The 21427-nt window shown below is 44.0% G+C and overlaps 1 protein-coding gene across 1 annotated transcript in view; it reads right to left on the bottom strand.

The window, feature by feature from the left end:
- Positions 1–6129: 6129 nt before the first annotated feature.
- The window catches only part of SLC48A1 (solute carrier family 48 member 1), a 208711-nt gene continuing 193413 nt past the window's right edge, over positions 6130–21427 (bottom strand). Inside the window, exon 3 of the mRNA XM_086964149.1 lies at positions 6130–7449. Within this exon, the coding sequence (XP_086820275.1) occupies positions 7313–7449 (137 nt within the window). The 3' untranslated portion in view covers positions 6130–7312. The remainder of the gene's footprint in view (positions 7450–21427) is intronic.

The following is a 21427-nucleotide window of genomic DNA, read 5'->3' as shown; positions in this document are numbered from 1 at the left end:
TTGCGGCGAGAGTCTCATACTGTTGGCCCATATCCTGCCTGACACTTGTAATGGCGCCCATGATATCTTTTAGTGTCGGCTCCTCCGATGAAGGAGTACCATCTCCAGTCACCTCAAGAGCCCTGGTCGCCCCACCCGGGGATCCTTTCGGGCGTGTGAAGCGCTCGATGGTTTGAGTTTGAATAGGAGGCCCACGATGCGTGTTCTTAGAAGTTCGCTTCTCGACCTCCGCCTTGCCAGCCATAGTGGGCTTCGAACTCCCACGGGGCCTTTGCGATCTAGTCAAAATGATCCCGATCTCAACGAACCTCAAAGGCAGGTGTGTGAAGAACCAGAGCAAACTGAGGATCTTTAGCGGGGACGAGAGATAGGATAGGAACAGCCGTGAGTCGCCGTCAACAAAACCAAAATCGAAACCGAAAGTACCACAGGGGCTGTGGGCGTGCCCAGTTGACCGTTGTTGTTGAACTGCCACCTGGGTACCTCGGGGACGCAAGTCCGGGGACAGGCCGCGATGTAGGCCGCCAACTTTAGGACGCAGCAAGTCTGGTGTCCTGTGTCCGATTTACAATCCGAAAAAACCTTTGGAATCAGCAGGGCATGATCTACAAGTACCCGTAATTCAATTCTGGATTAGTGGCAGGATAGATGCGGGAGGCGAAGAGGGTCTCAGGAGCCCTGTGCTCATGCGTCCATCTTGGATCCGCGCGAAGCTCCTCCCGGAACTGTGTTTGTTGGTTGGGAATAGTACAAGATTTCTTGGTATTTATGATGAAACCTAGATGTTCTAAAACTCGGATTGTAAGGTTTGTGTGGAGAGATGCAGTCTCTTTCGACTGGGCCATTATAATGATGTCGTCTAGGTATATGATCAGTCTTACCCCTCTCCCCCTGAGCCAGGCAGGGCGTAGTACCTTGGTGAAACACCAGGGGGCGGACAATAGACCGAACGGGAGACTGCAGAATTGGTAAAGTTTTCCTAACCAAGTGAATTGGAGGAATTTCTGGTGGGGTTCTAGATGGGAATTGTTAAGTAAGCGTCTTTCAGGTCTAACCTCGTGAGCCAATCCCCTTTCCTCAAAATGTCTCTTAGGAGGTGTATACCCCCCATTTTGAAATGTTGGTAAACTACCCAACGATTTAAGTCTTTTAGGTTTATTACGGGTCTCTGTTCTTTGTTCTTCTTCTCCACTAGAAAAACATTGCTGAGGAAACCTTTTGTTTCCGTCTCGATTATTGCCCCTTTTTGTAATAGTTCTTGTACTTCTTTGGAGACTAAGTCTCGGTCATTGAGAGAGAAAGTAATCTCGTGAGGGCGACGTATTTGAAAGGGAATACCTACCAAGTCTATTTTGTAACCCTTTACTGTATCTAGGACCCAACTGTCTTGTGTTACGAAGTTCCAGTTCCCAGCGAACTGGCGTAGTCTCCCTCCCACCTTTGGAGGGATATCTGAATGGTCTTTCGAGGTTCCTACCTGAAGAAAAGGAAAGTTGTCTCCGATCGCCTCTGAAGGTGCGTCCTCGGTTTCTCTGTCTTTGTGGGAAGAATTGGGAGCCGTAGTTGTTGGAGAATCTTCCTCCGCGGGTGTTGAAGGGTCTTGAGGATTGTGTTCCGCGGCCGGGGAAACGACCCCGCATTCTCCTGGCCCTGGTAAAAACTCTATCACTAAATACTTTTTTAAATTTATTTCTGTGATATTTGAATTGAGCTGAATGCGCTCACATATTTAGCCATTTCTTTGATTAAGTCTTCGCCAAAGAGTAGACCTTGTGACTCGGCACCTCCGTCTTTCTTAGCTAATTCAATGAGTTTAGGATCTATCTTAAGTAGGACTCCTTTTCTCCTTTCAGTGGAGATGGCAGTATTGGCATTGCCAACAAGGCATATCGCTCTTTGCACCCATTCTCTAAGTTCCTTGACGTCAATTTGATTATTCCCTACATATGCGGATTCTGTCATTTCGAAAGTTTTGGTAAGAGGTCCTATCACATCGAGAAGGCAATCCTGACATGATTTTAGCCCTTTATCTAGACCTTTCCTTAGGTCCCTGTTGTTTTTGGCTATAAAAGCCACAACTTTAGGGTCTAATTCTGGGGTCATTGCGATCTTATTCGGTAGGGATGCGCGTGGGCATTCAGATCTAAGTCTAGAACTGACGTCTTGGGGTATTTCCTTTCTAAGCCAGAATGAAAGGTAGTCAACGATATGTTGTGAGAGGGTCCATTCCGGGGAGAGTGGGTGCTTAATAAGAAGGGGATCGAACATTTCTTCCCCGAATGGGTCCAGAGGCATACTGTTGGAGCCTGAGGCCTTAGAAGCTCCTTCTAAGCTTCCACTTTCTCTAACATTGTCATCTTCCACATCGGTATTGAAACCTGAAGAGCACGATAGCTCAATTTCTTCCTCACAGCTTTCATCGCTGTTGATGTGGATAGGAAATTCCGGGCCTTTATCTTGCCCATCTGGGGTGCCCGAGGCACCAGTCTGGTCAGCGCCCCTAAGGCCTGAAAGGGTGGAGCTTTTGGGCTTCTTTGCGCCCTTATTTGAGTTAACCCAGTATTAGCTCTCCTTTTATTTGCTTTTGATACCCCATTGACCTTGCTAGTTGAGGGGATAGATACATTTGAAATAGAATCCAATTTTTTGTTAATGGCATCGTCAATTGATCCCAAGGCCTTCTCTAGAGCCTTGTTGACGAGCTCCTCTAGCTTCTGGTCAATAGAAGGGGTGTAGTCATGGTGATTAGATATGTGGCTCCTTTTCTTTTTTTTGATGTAAGTGAAAAACTCTCAGAGGTGAACTAGTTTTGAAGTAAATCGGAAAAGTTACCGATTAATTGCGTGAAGAGTGAAGGTAGGCCGTGAACGAGGCATGGGGTGCGCGAGGGCTAAGTCGCGTGTGAGTGTTATTTATTTTTAAATTATCTCCGTTTGGGAGAGCAAAGATGTCCGTTCGTACGGCAAATTAGCGGAGACTCTGCTTGATTCAGTGATCAAGGTGTAAATAGGCAACACGATCGCAGCTATAGAAAGGCTTGTTGCGGTTCAAAAAGAAAAGAAATGGGACAAGGTCACGAATTCATAATGAAATCAGTACTCAGGTTACTGGAGTGTACCGAAACTGAAACACAGGGATCTAGGGACAACAAGTGAATTAAGGGATCGAGTACAATAAAGCTATAAAGTACATAGTTACTGCTGACATTAAAAATACGGTTAAGGTAAACAGAAGACTTATAGTTCAAATCATTATAGTTATAACCATTACATATAGCGTTTAACAAACAAAGAGGTAAATACCAAGTGTTATAATGAAGCTAATCTTAAGTTAAGTTGCTAAGCTTGAAGAGCAGTACTTATCTTTCTGAGCAGCAGCAACAAAGAAGGAAGATACCTGGTCAGAGAGGGACTAGTCATCTCTTCAGAATGTTCACAAAGTTCTATTCCATTATTGCTGCTGAGCTGTGGTAATAAAGGAGATTTGCATAATATGGCCTCCGTGTCGTGCCATAAAATCACAACACAGTTTAAACCTTGTTGTCTTAGGGGGTGACGGAAAAAAATCAGTCAGGTCTGACAGGAATCTAGGGTGCAGGATATGCATTGACAGGCACGAAATAAAGCAACTGACATCAGGGCGCCAAGTTGGTGTAGATATAGGGGGCCTGGTGTCACGTCCAGTCGGGACAGACCCGATGGGAAGCCGTACAATGCCACCCACTAACACAAAAGGGAATTGTTATTAAAGTTTCTGGATACAGTGTGGTGTCTGGGGAAATCTACAAGGTGAGTAATTTGCAGTTGGAGGTCCCTATCAGAACATCAGATTTATCTGTGATTACCAATAAAGATTAATTCATACGGATTCTAAATATTTAACACTGTTTATTAGCAAGAAAGGACATACCAGACTTTGATGAAGACATCCAGCTTAGCTTTCGCTTTTCCTTTGAGTAGTGTTCAACTTGTTGAATGTTGGGGAAAGGGACATACTTTCAGCAAGACAGTCTGGTCAGTGGCATGTGTGGGAGTGGGTGGTATAGTGTTAGGTGAAAGGCATCAATAGTTGGATGCTAAAAATTAAAATGTTTAAAAATTGTTGCAAAAACTGTAGAATAAACTGGACAGATTATTAATGGAGGGGGCATAAAACACATACGTCTCTAAAAAGGAATAAATGCTATGTTGCAAGTCCTGCCAGTAAAAATCGGTCTGAATTGATTTCATGAATGGAAACATACTGTCGTTAATTAGTTTTAGGGTTAGCAGATAAACTCACCCTAAGATCCACTCAATTAAAAGAAGAACCAGTTTGATCAGTCATTAGAATGCAACAGTGCGTTTCAAACTACTACAAAGTAAACTATCTAAGCACTAATGTTGGGTACAAACATCACCACTGACAACAATAGCGCTAGTGGGACTGAGATAGTGCTAATGCGGATTCAATGTAGGAGAGAAAGAGCGATTAAGTTTGCATTGGGTATACTTCATGATGACAAGTACAATTGCTCTGTCATTCTGAAGAAAACTTGGCTTACTGAGGACGAAGGTGCAGTAATCTCATAGTTATGTGACGGGTAGTTCATTTGAATAGCATTTGGACCACAGATTGTTGGTCAATTTATTTACAACTTCAGGAAGTAGGAGAGCTAGGCGATCCATAGTAAGGCAGCTTTAAAAGTTATACATTTTGCAGATTAATTATTGTTGTGGCATTCTTAATGTTATGGCCACCTTCGATGCCTGAAGGAGCATTGGTATATTGTCAGGACAACATAATGCTCCCCGAAGCTCAGCAGAAAAGAGTGATCAGTTTGGCATACAGAGTACATGAGTATTCCATTGGTATTTATAAAGTGCATTCGCTACACTTGGCAAGGCATTATTCACTTTTTCCATTTTTATGCAAGAACCTGTTCCATATGTAGAATTTATGAAGTGCTTTGTAGTCCGGACTAGGTCAGGGAATCACTTTGATTTTCAATCGGGTCCCTTTGTGCCCTACATGTGTATGATGTACAAGCGTACCAGATGTACCCTGGCCTTTGTGAGAAGCATGGGGGAATGATATGCATGAGTTTAGGAGGTAAGGTAGTAGAGTTATGCAGGGATTCAAATAGCACATAAATGTGGATGTTGCACACAGTGCAAGAAATGGAAGCAGCCTTACATGCACAAACTTAAGCACCTACATTCCGATATTGTTATATTTAAACGTTGTCCTTGCTGTTAATGGTGTCTGCATTTTCCATGGTTGTGGCACCTTATTTCGGTTGTGTACAATTGTGGCAGAGAATACGGAGCCTTCCATTAATTTTCTAGCCTAGTCTATCCCACAGCACCGTTGGCTTATCAGACTCGAATAATAGACCAACCTTAGTACTTTGCTCCATTTGACAAAGAGTGGCATGGCGGAAATGAGACATACTGTAAGATCAAAATATTAGTGGCCAAGAATACAAGGGGTATTGAGAGCAGTGGGAGACATTTTCTTCAATGGAGGGAGATGCGTCTCAAAAGTTTGTCCAACTTCTCATGGTTCTTCTAAGTTTCCCTGCACGCCTTTGGTGTAAGAACAGAGAATGGTGGCTGTGGTGTATAGAATTCGGATTAGGACGCGCTGTGAGAGGCCCGTCTATCCCAGTGTATGCAGAGTATAACTAAGTGTGCACAGTCACACAGTAATTCAAGGTGTGTAGTGTGGGTGTAAGTGTTAGTCTTGAGGTTTATTTTTCAATTGCGCAATATGCTTTGATACGCTTCAGCGAACCCACGTGTCAACAAAAACGCTTAATTAACACTGTGGCCTCTGCACAGCAAATAGTAGGTGGAGGTTGGGGGACAGGATTCTCGTCCCTTAAACTATAGGATTATTCTGTGTTTGGATCCGGCAGACTTGTGGTCACGCATGATCTGACTTGAGCATCAGTGATAGAACGCCGACAGCGAAAATATTTTCTTGTGCTCGCAGCAAATCATTATTCCTCAGATTGCTGTAAATGAATTAGCTTTCTCAGTTAATAAGAGTGTGAAGTGGGGGTAACATTCTAGCTAGTGGGTGATGTAGGGGGATCTGCTAGTTACACTCACTGTCTCACAATAAACCACTGAAAACAAGATGATCTATTACCCTAATATTTTTAGAAATTCAATAACAAATTTATTTTATTCAACTAAAAATACAAAGGTTGCCAACTACATTAACTTATATTTTACATAGATCAGTAAAAGTGTTACAGGCAATCGAAAAAAAAGATCATTGAAAGGTAAAATAAAATATTACATGAAAGGAACACCGAGGCTAATTGGGATAATAAAAAAAAAGATTTTAACAATGATGAAACTGATTAGTCTCATAAACATATTCTGGCGAACAAACAGGTCCTCTTTGATTAAAGACCAGGAAGGAAGTTTTATGTACACACTCATACACAAATAAAATAATAAAATAATAGTTTTAAAAGTTCTAAGGATCACACCACTTCTGTATAGAACATTACGGTAATGTATCACAATGCTCGTTTTCTTTTACAGCGAAGCATGGAGGAGATCCTGTTCAGGAAATACAGTGCAAGCTATGCAAATTACAAAACTCTTGCCTTTATTCATTCAACATTATGTTAAAAGGGATACGTAAAGCAGACTTTCCATTTGGTCCTGCTTGTTGGATGTTTTGATGCACTGGAGACGAGCCAAAGTGTCATGCTTTCCAGAAGAGATTCTCACATCCAAGCAGTCCTCTGACAAGTACATTTTAAAAAGTTGGGCTTGGGAAAAGAAGCATGGGATTGGAGGGCGGGCAGTTTTCTAAAATGGGAGTATAAATGCACTCCTCTTGGACAGCATATACCATCTCAGGGTCTGATATTCTTCCAATCTATCAGGTCCGCACACAAAGCATTGTCGTAACCACCCGGCTGCAATGTAAATAACAGCCATAAAAAGTTCGTGTTCTACCATAATTAGTGGTGCAAGTGAAATAAAAACACCAGGATGATCAGTTGTCTTAAAGTTCCATGTCCACATGAATTCACTTACGAAATTGGCATAATATGGGGCATTCGAAGATATGGTGGCCACACAGGTCATTTACAAAATCAGAAAGTCTTAATGGATGATTCAAAATATAAAATAGGTAGAAAGTGCTTAAGACAGATGTACAAGCAGAGGTCGGGCTTTTTCTTCCACTCCTCTCCTGTGGCTGTAGCCCAGCATATGTCCGATTCTTGATGACCCAAAGACTCAGACGAACAGGAGCAAGCAACCCTCGACGGGGCGTACACAGGAGGAAAATAAGACAGAACACATTAAAAATCACTAAGGATGCTGATATCGGCAAATTCTTTCCTGTACCGGTGAGAATAAAGGCTGAGCAAGAAGGCCCACTTCAAGGACATGAAACTCCAGACGCACGACAAATAAAAGCTTTTTGGGTCAGTAATAGCTGTAAAGAGAAGAAGAAAGCATTAAATACATTCCGTTATGGAAGCAAATGTGAACACAACACAATCTGAGAGGTTTGGGAAGAATCACACGTGTAACTGACTGGATCTTTGAAAATATTCCCACCAGGAATTAGAATAAACGAAATACAATTTGGGTGTCTCCGGGCACATAGGAGCACGACAGGAACAGGTTTATTGAAATACAGCCTTTTTAAGCTTTTGTCAAGACAAAGGCAGACAATTACCCCCATTAAGCGCTATTACTCAAAACATAATCTATCACCTTGTTAGAGTCAACCATTGTGTAACGAACTAGCTTGCCAGAACTTGCGCTTTGTAATCCTCGGCTCACCGCAGTATCTTAAACACATTCACTCTCACAGAATGACCTGATATCAAGATATTAACATTAATTTGGAAGGCTTGCTGGACAATTGGCTTCAAAAGGTAATACATTAAATCGAAACGTGTGAACACGTTATTTTCTGTAGTGCATGCATTTGGCACATCAGTCATCAATACACATCTTACGTTATTCCTTCCACTATTAGTAGCAAGCCATTTAAAAACAGATGATTACAAAGAAATTGGTCTGTTTCAAAAAGGCTAAAGTATATCTTAATTAATGGTTTCATAATCTGACAGTTACATGATTGCTTAAATTTCATTAAAGAATCAGATACTGGAATAAAATCTGGAAGGCACTCAATAAAAAAAAATGGTCTGGCAGAAAGGAGACATCCACATTTCTTGAAAAATTGACAGAATTCAGCACATGCTACATTCATCATATTCCCATGGTCAAGCAGCCATCTATATATTTCTTTTACCCCTTCGCTATCCTTCTCAATCTAAATAACTGTCTTACATACCCACTACTCAAATTGTTTTCATATTTCACTAAACTAATTCAGCAGTAACACTGTATGGGTCCCAGAGAAGCGAGCTACTCGCCAAAAAAACACTTCAACCCACCATCAGAGGTAGCAAGCGCTATATAAATGCAAACCTTTTTTCCCTTCTCTATCTTTCCCAATCCAAGTCATCTGACTAACATATACACCACTCAAATTACTTTCATATTTTCAGTATACTAATTCACCACTAATCCTTTAGGGGTTCCGAAGTAGCATGCTACTCCCTGAAAAGGCGCTACAACACCCCATCCGGGGTAGCAAGAGCTATATAAATGCAAACCTTTTTCCCTCTTCTATCCCTCCACTATCCCTCCACTATCCTTCTCAATCCAAAATACTTTGGGATTCATTTAAGGCAACAGCTAGGGGTTATATTAGTGATTATGTTGCAACCAAAATGAAGAAAGCCCTCACGGAATCCTCAATTTTAGTTACCTTCATTAAAAAACACGAGCATGAATATTTTGCATCCAAGTCTGACACTGTATTGAAAAGCCTTATTCAGGCCAAGTTAGACTCTAATAAAAGATCAGTTAAAGACACATCCAGTGTACTGTTAAAAAGTAATGTTAAATATTATGGCAGCCACAATAAAGCTGGCATAATGCTTGCCAACTACTTGAAGGTCAAGTCACAAAAATGTACTTTGGGGATGTTGAAATTCTGAAGTGCTTTGAAGAGTTTTATCAAACCTTATGTACAGCAGAAAAATCCCCTTCTGATGATGCTGTAAACACTTTCTTTGACTATCTTCGAAAACACCAAGATAAGTGGGTTGATCTTTCCTCATTAGATGACAAGATCTCTATTTCTATTTCTAAAATAAAGACACTCTTGCTAAATTACAACAAGACAAAACCCCTTGTCCAGATGGGTTATCAGCTGAATTCTACTCATGCTTTTCTCATATTCTGTTACCACATTTATTATGTTTATTTCAATATTTCATTTCCAAGAATGAGGTATATGGTACTCTTTTAGAAGCTACGATTTGCTTAATTCTCTAAAAAGACAAAGAACTATCGTCTTGCGATAAGTACAGGCCCATTTCCCTGATCAATTCAGATTGTAAGATATTTGCAAAATGTTTGCCCCTATGTATAGTTTTATTTCAGATTTCATCAGAACAGTACAGTCAGGCTTTGTGAGGGGCAGATATATGGCAAATTTTCCAGAGCTTTTTTGGACATTTTACATCTGACATCAGAGGGTAATACACTTGTAGTGGCTGTCACAGATGCAGAAAAGGCTTTTGACCACGTCAATTGGAGCTTCATGATGCTTGCATTGAAATGGCAAGGCTTTGGTCCGGGAATACTAAGACATATCAGCCTCCTTTACTCCTCACCTAAAACATCCATTTATGTTAACGGACTTCAATCTTCATATTTTCATTACTTAGGATGCCCTTTATCACCTTTACTGTTCATACTGTAACTGGAACCCTTTCTTGAGAATCTTCATCAGACATATTCCTGTCTTGGCTTTAAGCATAAAGACACATACGTTACAATTATTGCCTATGTAGATGATGTTGATTTTTTATTTTTTGGATCCACTAACTTCCCATTCCTGCCTTTGTTAATCTTTTAACAACTTATTCCATTTTATCCAGGTACAATTTAAATATTGATAAGTGGTCAGTTCTTCCTCTAAACAAATAACCTCTAAGGGAAATGTTTGCAGGCACTGGTTTCAACTGGAATTCTAACTGTATTAGGGATAACAAACTCCATTGCTATAACTGATGACCCTCAGATTAACTTAGTGGATGCTCATCGTAAAATCTTTGGTATTTCAGATAAGTGGTCACCTTTGTATTTATCCTGATGAGGCAGAGTAGATACAACCCAAATTATGTTACCTGTCATAAATTCCTATTTAACTATGCTTCGAGTGAAGCTCCCTCAGAATATTTTAGAATCTCTTAAAAATGTGCTTGGTAAATTTGTGTGGAATGGGTGGAGAGCACATATTTTGTTGCATTCATTGAGTAAACCAAAAGATTTCCCTAATTTCCAGATGTATAATTCCACTTTTGTTTTGTAAAACAATCTTGCCTCATTTAGATAGGGATAAGGATACTCCTTTGACTGTTCGGTGTAAATTGGAAGATTCAAGGAGTTGCCCTTTTCATTCCATTCTATGGCTCACATTTCACACCCCTAGGTCTTTTTCTTCTCCCTTAAGAACTCAATACACCTGGCACGTCCCAATATTGCCTGGTCTGTCTCTCCACTGCAGGCTTTTCTAAAATGCTCCATTTGGTACAATAAACAAATTAAACTGTCAAAATGGATCATTTTTGAGAAGGACAGGGTGAGGAAAAATATCATCCAGGTTAAACAGTTAATGCAGGGATGTTTTTTCTATCCTCATTTGAAATACATCCTAGGTACGGTCTCTCTACCACTTCCACTCTTAAATATGAATTGCTCAAGAAGATTTGTACACAATATAGGTCTACTCTTACACATGCACAATCTTCCACTCCAAGTATATCTTACTAGACACTTAACCTTTCCCTTGCTGTCAAGGCGCCTTATATATACACACAAACAATTTGAATCCATACCACCTACTCATTCCAAATCTAAAATTCAAGTACACCGGGAATCAGATTTACACTGTTCCTTTTCACTACAAACCTGGCATTTAGTTTGGTCTGAAATCCATCGTACTTTCTGCATTGCAAGTAATAGACAAACCTCGTATTAATTTCAAAATAGCTTATTTTTAACCCCTATTTCCTTTCATAAATACAAATCGAAACATTGATAATAAATGCAGGTCTTGTAGAACAGCAACAGGCATTTTCATGCATATGTTTTTAACCTCCCATCAACTAACACTTTTTGGTATGACGTATAGAATACAATTTCAACAATTTGTTCCATCACCTTCTTTTCACAGCCAACATATTTTTGGGGGTAGTTTCTCAAATTTGGACTGGCAATCGCAAAATGGGTAAATTTGTGGACTTACTCATTGCCATAGCCTTACAAATGATAACATTCAGGCCATACTGGATACTGTTTTTTGGTATCACTTCACAATAAATGTAGAGTAAGTAGGAAAATGAGTGGTAAGTGGCAAAGAAAATGTAATTTATGCCAAATTAAAAAAACACTATAAAACAATAAAATCTGGCTATCGGTTCTGCCACTATGCCATGAGCTTTGTACTGTTTGCTTGTGCTCAAAATGTTGTGCACCTGTCCATCATTCTTTTAGGGCAAAAATACCTCATACCCTGATTTTTTCAGACAAAATTGCCTGCCCATAGAAAACGATTGATCCCCTCGGTTCTCCGCATTCTGATAACAAGTCCCACAAGCCTTCTCCGCCCCATAAAAAGAGCCTGGTATGTAGATTCTATCCATGTACAAACTAGTAGTGTATGCAATTTTAGAACAGAGGCTTTCAGTCCATCAAAATAGTAAAACGCTTTTTTCTTTGCATCTTTCAGACACAAAGAATAAAAGCCTGATGAGAGCCCAGGGACGCTTGTCCTGGTCTCGAAACGCGTCTGCAGTTTTGGTGGTATAGAGCATTATTAACAAAACATTAGGATTAGCCAGTCCAGACATTATCAATTTTGAGTCATTCAGTTGACTATATTCCCCATTCTTTCGATTTTTTCAATCATTGACTCTATATGTATATGATATTGGTGCTTTGTTATGTATTAATTTCTTTGTAGGATGTTTGATGATTTACAAATTATTTTGACATTGTTTGTTTCTATGTGTATCAAACCAATTGTATAGTGATGTAAATATTTAATGTACAGTCCGTTTCATTTTTGCCTATCGAAGTAAAAAATATATTTCAAAAGTTAAAAATAATTGGCATTGAATAAGCATGCCAGGTTGGAATGTAATAAATATTTTTCTAACCTAAAAACAATTTTTCGTTTAAGTAAGTGTGGTTTAGGCAATTTGTGTGCTTTATACTTAACAAGGGTCTAGCCTTTACCACATTTTCATAGACCTATCTCCTTTGGGTTCCAACTTTCTCCACGATAAGGCACGATGGGGCAGATCCATTCTGTTGATGGCACATGCAACGGCCCAGGACGCCCTGATCCCGGTCTCCTGGAAAGGGGCAGTGATAATTGCAGTATACAAAAAAGGCGATAAAACTCAACCGGGGAACTACAGACCTATCAGTCTGATAGATACGATTCAAAAGGTAGTTGGGAGGATGATCCTGAGTAAAATTTTAGACTGGATTGAGGAGAGTAGTATACTGTCCCCCTTCCAAGAGGGTTTTCGCAAATATATTAGTACCATCGATCAAGTCTTCCATTTTATTCTTATTTATTGGAAGACTGTGACATTGGGCAAAGGCAGCCTTTATGCTGCCTTTGTTGATCTACGTGCAGCTTTTGACCTTGTTCCCCGTTCCCATTTATGTGTGACATTGATGGAACTAAGTCTTTCTGATGAGATTTTAACTTTGGTAATGAGGCTGCATGAAGCAAATTATGCTAAAATCCAATGGGGTGGGCAGGGCAGGGTCACCACCCAATTCCCAGTTGAACGCGGGGTTGAATATTAATGGAATAGTGGACCGATTGTTGCCAGTAAACACAGATGCCCCATCCCTAGCTGGTGCAAAAATTCTGATTTTAATGTTTGCGGATGACACATTAATTATCTCCAAAACTCCTAGTGGCCTCCAATGAGCTTTAGTAATTTTTGAAGATTTTTGTGCTGCTCGAGGCCTGGAAGTTAATGTGGTAAAAACAAAATTTATTGCTTTTAACCCGCATCGAATTTTTAAAGGAAAAGTTTTTATGAATGGTCAACACTTGAAATGGTCAATGCTTTCACCTATTTGGGCATCCACCTAGAGAAGGACCTTAAGCAGGATTGTCACATAGATATAGCTGCTCTAAAACACAGACAATCTACAGGAGCCTTAAGTTTGGAGCATAAAAGGTCATTAACAAAACCAATCAGGCCTGCCCTCAAAGTTTATGAATTAAAAGCTGTTATGGCTCTATGGCGCAAACCTATGGGGCTTTGAGAAAGTTGCTCCACTAACTCTTTCTGAAAATAAGTTCCTTCGTAGTGTTACTAATCTCCCACAAAGCACTCCCCTAACGCCGCTCAGATATGATTTGGGTAGGAAAGCTATTGCAGATGTCGCCAAGCTGCGCCCTATTTTATATTGGCGCAGGTTGTGGACGACACTTGAACTCTCATCATATGCCGCAGGATTTCTTGTTGTAATAAAATCTGATGGCTTTCATAAAATTGGCTGGCTAAGGGGTGTTAGAAATAGCCTAGTTCGCTTGTGTATGAAAATGCTATAGGAAAACCCAGTAAAAGCTTCTTTCCCCTCTAAAAACATCTTAAAGAAGAAGTATTGGGAACAGGCTGCTTATAATGTTTGGGGCAGCACCGATTCATCTACCATGGCGGGGATTTTTCTAGGAACAAAACGTACTCCCAGACTCGAATTTTATTGGAATATTATCACCAGGCCAAGGGATAGGAAGCTCTATTTTCAACTTAGTGCAGGATCACTACCTCTAAAGTCACTGACCTCCAGGTGGACTGATACAAGCAATAACAACTGCCCGGCTTGTGGGAGTCACAAGGAAACAGTTGCCCATCTGCTCTTCGCCTGTCCTGTATATGCAACCCCTAGGCGAGTTTGGCTTACCCCAATGTGGAAACTACTGGGCACAAACAGGAGTGCTGAAGCTGAAAGGTTTATACGCACCAGTACTCTGCCATTCATTTCAATAGCAGAACTCAAATTTTGGGTAATTTCGGGTGAATAGCAATTTTAACTTATCTAGTTTGGCCATATAGTATGATTGACTAAATAGAATGTTGTTTTTATTGTTATTGTAAATGAACTTTTAATCCAGTGTAAATAGCTGATATGACATTAAAAATCATTGGCAGCAAGTCAAGCATTGCAGTCAAAACACATTTCGTCATGCACAGTCTATTATGGTGAAGATGAGCCCTCCTGAGTGGGTGTGGAAATCCCCATGCGATGCGATTGTACAATATGACTGGAGTCCTCACGCTGGCAGTAAACCAAACCATTTGCCCCACACCTTGCCGAATAGTTCAGGGCAACCTCGGGCTTCAAAGAGGGATTCCTCCTGTACACCACACTAGTCCACCCCCCTCCTACATCTCTGCACGGTTGGCACCTCCGCCCGGGACCAGAGCGCTGCTATGTCTCTTTTTGCCACTGCTAGTGCCGTTCCCAGGAAGCGCTTGTCCACCCTTGATCCATCAAGCCTGTCGAACACTCCCAGCAGCACGTGCAGTGGATCATGGGGGATCTCCCAACCCAGGGCCCGCGTGAGCTCAAGTTCCACCCCCTGCCAGAACGGCGCCAGCGCCGGGCATTGCCACACCATGTGGTAGAAATCTGCTGGGGCAGAGTCGCAGCGCGCACATGCCGGTGTGGATCGCAGCCGGGCCCGGAAGAGTCGCGCCGGGGTTAAATAGGCCGCGTGAAGGTAGTAAAGCTGGACCAGGTGCAGCCTAGAGGATGTGTTCAGGGTTTTGGGTGCCATAAGGGCGTTGCCCCAGTCCGCCTCTTCCAAGAGGCCCACCCACCCCTCCCAACGCTCCGAAGAGGGTCCAGGGATTCAGGGCCATTATTCACTAGTGACCGGTAAATATGAGACACACCCCCTACCCAGGTTCCCCATCATCACCTGAGCTTCCAGGGGGCTGAATTTTGGGAGAGAGGTGGCAGATAGAGTGTGTACGTGAAGAGCGTGTCTAAGTTGAAGGTATTTATAGAATTGGGAGTGAGTCAGCAAAGGATCTGATGTGGTCCTCCACCCACACGTCGCCCAGCAGCGAGATTCCCACAAGGTCCCAGCGGTGGAACCCCCGCAAGGACGAGACCTCCTGCAGCCAAGCCCTGCTCCTCAACGGTGTTTGTCTAGTGAACTTCCGATCCCATTGCACATGGCGGAGTGCGGTACGCCGGGCCATGAGCACCGACCTTGTGACTGAGGGTAGATCCTGTGGCAGTTGAAGCCATATAAGAACCCCTGGATCCGCGCGAACTCCATTGTTCTAAGCTCCACCCGATAAGCTGGGTCAGACCAGCCACCGGCAAACCAGTCGTGGATCACGATGAGTCTCGTGGCCCCCCCACAGAAACCGGGTGAGTGCGCCGTCTAGTTCCCGGAGGTGGATGGTGATGTTCTGCAAGATGTAAAGGAAGCGGGGGAGGACCATCATTTTAAAAAGCGCACTCCTGCCCAGTGGGTTGAGGGAAGGGTCTGCCAGTTCTTGAGGTCTGTCTTCATCCGCGCGACCAGGGGTGCAACATTCAAGGCCCATTCGAGCTCAGGCAGGAGGGTGACCCATAAGCGCAGGTATTTGAATGATTGCCTCCGGAGGGGAATTACCGCCTCCAATCAAAACACGCCCGAGAGGGGTGTAGAGGGACCAAGGTTGATTTTGCCGGGTTAAGTCGGAGCCCTGAGACCCGTTTAAACGCTGAGAGAACCTCCAGGCATCTAAGGCCAGAACAATCCGGGTCCGCCAGGTAAAGCAGAACGTCGTCCCCATGGAGTGCTATCTTGTCGACCTGGCTCGGATCCCAGGCCCAACCCCGGATGAGAGGGTCCTGACGGATATGTGACGCCAGGGGCTCCATCACCAGTGCAAATAAGAGTGGCGAGAGCGGGTCACCCTGGCGTGGGGCCTCTCTGGATCGGGAAAGCCTCGGATAGATTCAAATTTTTTAACTTAATTCTTTTAAATATGTACAATCCAGTTAAGGAACCTTTTAATTCTGTATGTATAAATGATGTTTGTTTTCTGCTTTTATGAGTATATCTGAAATAAAGGTACTTTGGACTGGACTGGGAGCCAGTGTTACCCTCCCAGGCATTCCTTACTCTCTGCAGTTCTAGTCTGGGGGCCAGGGGAATATTATGCCCACCCACTCCCTTCAGAAATTGACGTATCCATGGCCAGTACTGTGGAATGCCTGGACAACTCCAGGAGGTATGTATGAATGTGACTTGTGTGTGTTAGACAGGGATGGCTGTGATGCCCACCTTGCTTTTTGCGTAGGACACTCTCCTAATTTCCAAATCATTTAAAGCTCTACAGCAACTCCTAGATGATTTCAATATTTTTTGCAATGAGCAGGGATTAGAACGCATAGCGTGAAAACAATTGTTTTTTAAACCTATTAGAGCTAAAACTTGCAAATGCATACTAGTTGTTAACGCGGACCCAATAGAACAGGTATCCAACTTTGATTTTCTAAGGCTAACACCCAGCCGAGATTGATCCAAGCAGGTCCAAAGAGTTGACTGCATGCTTATACAATGTTCTTCTCGATTGTTAAAGATATAAAACAAAATTCTTTCCAAGAAAGTTGTACCAGCGATTGAGAACTACAATATAAATGCTTTGGGGGCAGCAGTATATCGAGCAGAGATATGGGGTAATGCAAATTGTAACATTCTTTCACATACAAAGCACAACTTTATCAAACAGATATTTGTGCTCCCAAAGAGTACTCCTCTGGTTCCACTGTACTTCGACCTGGCACTTAGGAAGTCACTTGGAAAGCACAGCTCACAGACCCTGTTGAACCAGTTTAGGATTTGGATCTCCCCCACCCTCGAACCGTGAAAATGTATTAGCTCTATCCGGTACTCGCGTCCATATCCTGGCTTCTGCATATCAGGCCCGCATTTAGGAAGCTGGATCTGGAAGAGTTTTGGACAGCAGCAGAGACTCTCACCCCTGGCTCCAAATTGGTAATTAAATATATATAAATACATACATACAGGAAACTGATACTCCGCAATATAAGACCCCAAATTATCAAATCAGAGTTACCAAACTTATTAAATACATCATAGAAAGTGAAAATGTTTGAAGGCTAATAGATGATGACGAAAACAATGAATAACCCAGGCGCAACCAACACAGCAACAACACAATCGTTCATACAGACCAGTGCATACCCACACATACACATACGTCCTAAAATATATAGGTTCAACAAATTCTCAACATAGACATTTAAATAAAACAAGAACCCCCTTTGAACAACAAAGTTGATAACACAGAGACCCACGGTGGCTGGATAGTGGGCATAAAGGTGTCAACTCAGTGTCATTTCATCACTAGAAAGCAATAGTTGGTACAAATCGTTTGACAAGATTAATTTCTTGTTGACATTATTTAAATCAGGGAGAAACAGATGGAAATAAAAACTGCAGCGCGTTATTCATTGTTTTCGTCATCATGTATTAACCTTCAAACATTTTCACTTTCTGTGATGTATGTAAAAAATTGGATAACTCGGATTTGATAATTTTGTGTCTCATATTGTGGAGTATCAGTTTTCTGTACGTGTGTATATATATATATCAGTGACGATAAGCACTTTAACTACATTTATTCAGGCAGTGAGATCTCTCCTTGTTGGCATTACCTAGACCATCGCTAAAGTAAGTTCCGAAGGGAGGGGACTGCTGCCTACTACGCGCATTGTACCCATATTATACATGGCGCTTACTTCTTGATCTGCGAATTCCTGGCATACCAAACCCAGCAGCAAATCATGTAATTTCATGTACAGCACCACGCACTATGTATACTCCTTTTACCGCTATATCTCGGCACACCCTGCATGGAGGCACATCATGAATAATTAGTACGGCACAACGAGGCACTGCCGTAAGAGATACAAAACAGGTTGTAATAATAGGGGGATCGGGATGGGCTAGATTGCGGGAAGACTGCAATCACTCTATTCTAAACCAAGCATTTGCAATGCATCGATCTCACCTTTGGGACCTCATATGTATTTAACAATGCAGCATATTAGCCTGGGTGTTGAAACATATACTGTTCTTTAACCTAGAAGCTAACTTGCCTGCTGAGAGGGAAGGAGTGCACAAACCCTGCAGGATGTGTGAACGTCTAAGACGAGCTAGAAGCAGCTGACCACGGAGCGGAGGGTCCATCTACCTAGAGAGAAATGTGCATGCTCCTGGTTGGACTGCAGTTTTTTCTCCGAGCGTCTGCACCACAGCACGTTTGTGAAGTAGGAGGGCGACAATTTGCAATCAATCAATCAATCAATCAAAGCATTTATATAGCGCACTACTCACCCGGAGGGTCTCAAGGCGCTAGGGGAGGGGGGGTCCGCTACTGCTCGAACAGCCAGGTCTTGAGCTGCTTCCTGAAGGCAAGGTGGTCCTGGGTCAGGCAGAGGTGGGTCGGGAGGGAGTTCCAAGTCTTGGCGGCCAGGTAGGAGAAGGACCTTCCTTCTGTGGTGGCTCTTCGGATGCAGGGGACGGCGGCGAGGGCGTGGCCGGTCGATCGAAGCTGGCGTGTGGGAGCGTAGAAGTTGAGGCGGCTGTTGAGGTATCCTGGGCCTTGGTTGTGTAGGGCTTTGTGTGAGTGGGAGAGGAGACGGAAGGTGATTCTCTTGTTGACCGGGAGCCAGTGCAGATCTCTCAGGTGTCCGGAGACGAGGCTGCGACGGGGGATGTCCAGGAGGAGTCGTGCTGAGGCGTTCTGAATCCGCTGGAGTCTCTTCTGGAGTTTGGCAGTGGTTCCGGCGTAGAGGGAGTTGCCGTAGTCCAGACGGCTGGTGACGAGGGCCTGGGTGACCGTCTTCCTGGTCTCGGTGGGGATCCACCGGAAGATCTTACGTAGCATGCGCAGGATGTTGAAGCATGACGAGGAGACGGCGTTGACTTGTCTGGTCATGGAGAGGGAGGAGTCCAGGATGAAGCCCAGGTTGCGTGCGTGGTCTGTTGGTTTGGGTGTGCTGCCCAGGGCGGGGGGCCACCAGGAGTTGTCCCAGGCGGAGGGTGAAGATCCCAGGATGAGGACTTCCGTCTTGTCCGAGTTCAGTTTCAGGCGGCTGTTCATCATCCACTTGGCTACGTCTGTCATCCCTTCGTGCAGGTTGGCTCTGGCGGTGGCGGGGTCGTTGGTGAGGGAGAGGATCAGCTGGGTGTCGTCGGCGTAGGAGATGATGTTGAGGTTGTGTTGGCGTGCTTTGGCTGCGAGGGGGCTCATGTAGACGTTGAAGAGGGTTGGGCTGAGCGAGGAGCCTTGAGGAACGCCGCAGATGACTTCGGTGGCTTCTGATCTGAACGGGGGGAGGCGGACCCTCTGCGTCCTTCCGGCGAGGAACGAGATGATCCATTCCAGTGCCTTCTCCTGGATTCCGACGTTCGGAGGCGCTGCACTAGGGTACAGTTCAGAAAAGGGGGTGGTGATGAACAGAGTGTCTGAATTAAGCAGACCACTCTTACCCAGTCCAAAGATCAGGCCTTGATTCATCACCGTTTTTTAGCTCACTGCACCATCCCAGCTCAGAACTTGGCTACATGCAAATTAGTCTGTTCCTGTCCCAGTGCATGATGGGAACAGGGCAAACCAAACTACTAAGCCAATTCTTATACTGGGAAGGAAACAAGCTTCTGGGGACCGGTTTCTGGCATTTCAGCCCTCGTCGGCCCGGCTTGCTTGAATCCTGATGGTGCAATGAGCAAGGAACTCACATCTGAGTATACCCTTCCACGCTTATAGTGGACAAAATGATTCAGAAAAGGGGGTGGTGATGAACAGAGTGTCTGAATTAAGCAGACCACTCTTACCCAGTCCAAAGATAGGGCTTGATCCATCAACGTTTTTTAGCTCACTGCACCATCCCAGCTCAGAACCTGGCTACATGCAAATTAGTCTGTTCCTGTCCCAGTGCATGATGGGAACAGGGCAAACCAAACTACCAAGCCAATTCTTATACTGGGAAGGAAACAAGCTTCCGGGGACCGGTTTCTGGCATTGCAGCCGTCGTCGGCCCGGCTTGCTTGAATCCTGATGGTGCAATGAGCAAGGGACTCACATCTGAGTATACCCTTCCACGCTTATGGTGGACAAAATGATTCAGAAAAGGGGGTGGTGATGAACAGAGTCTCTGAATTAAGCAGACCACTCTTACCCAGTCCAAAGATCAGGGCTTGATCCATCACCGTTTTTTAGCTCACTGCACCATCCCAGCTCAGAACCTGGCTACATGCAAATTAGTCTGTTCCTGTCCCAGTGCATGATGGGAACAGGGCAAACAGGGTACGGTGGCAGACAGTGTCGAAGGCCGCGGAGAGGTCTAGGAGGATGAGGGCCGCTGTTTCTCTGTTGTCGAGCAGGGCTCGGATGTCGTCGGTGGCTGCGATCAGGGCGGTCTCAGTGCTGTGGTTGGCCCGGAAGCCAGACTGCGAGAGGTCGAGGGATCCGTTCGTCTCGAGGAAGGCGGCCAGCTGCTTGTTGACTGTCTTCTCGATGACTTTTGCAGGAAATGGGAGCAGCGAGATGGGGCGGTAGTTCTTGAGGTCGGTGGGGTCGGCTGATGGCTTCTTAAGTAGAGCGCTGAGTTCGGCGTGCTTCCAGCTCTCCGGGAAGGTAGCGGTGTCGAAGGAGGTGTTGATGATGTCCCGCAGGTGGGGTGCGATGACAGCGTCGGCCTTGTTGAAGACGTGGTGAGGGCAGGGGTCGGTCGGAGATCCGGAGTGGATGGAGTTCATCGTGCGGATGGTGTCTTCGGTGCTGATCGGGGTCCAGGTGCGGAGGGTGGTGGTGGGGGGCGGTGGTTCAGTCGTGGCGTGCGTCGGTTGAGTGCTGAAGCTGTTGTGTATGTCCGCGATCTTGTTGTGGAAGTAGGAGGCGAGGGAGTTGCAGAGGTCTTGCGAAGGGGTGATGTCGTTTCCGGCGTTGGGGTTGGAGAGCTCTTTGACGATGTTGAAGAGTTCCTTGCTGTTGTGTGTGTTGTTGTCCAGTCGTTCCTTGAATGCAGTTTTCTTGGTGGCGTGGATCAGTTGGTGGTGTTTTTGGGTGGCGAGCTTGAGGGCAGTCATGTTGTTCGGTGTTGGGTCTCTGCGCCAGGCTTTCTCGAGTGCTCGGCAGGTCTTCTTGGAGCTCTTGAGTTCGTCGGTGAACCATAGGGCTTCCTTGCTGCTGGGTCTGCTAGGCGGGGTCTTCAGAGGGGCGAGGTTGTCTGCGTAATTGCTGATCCACTTC

This window comes from Lissotriton vulgaris, chromosome 1_1 (assembly GCF_964263255.1).
Source record: "Lissotriton vulgaris chromosome 1_1, aLisVul1.2, whole genome shotgun sequence".
Taxonomy (NCBI): domain Eukaryota; kingdom Metazoa; phylum Chordata; class Amphibia; order Caudata; family Salamandridae; genus Lissotriton; species Lissotriton vulgaris.
This window is presented reverse-complemented; position numbering and strand designations above follow the sequence as displayed.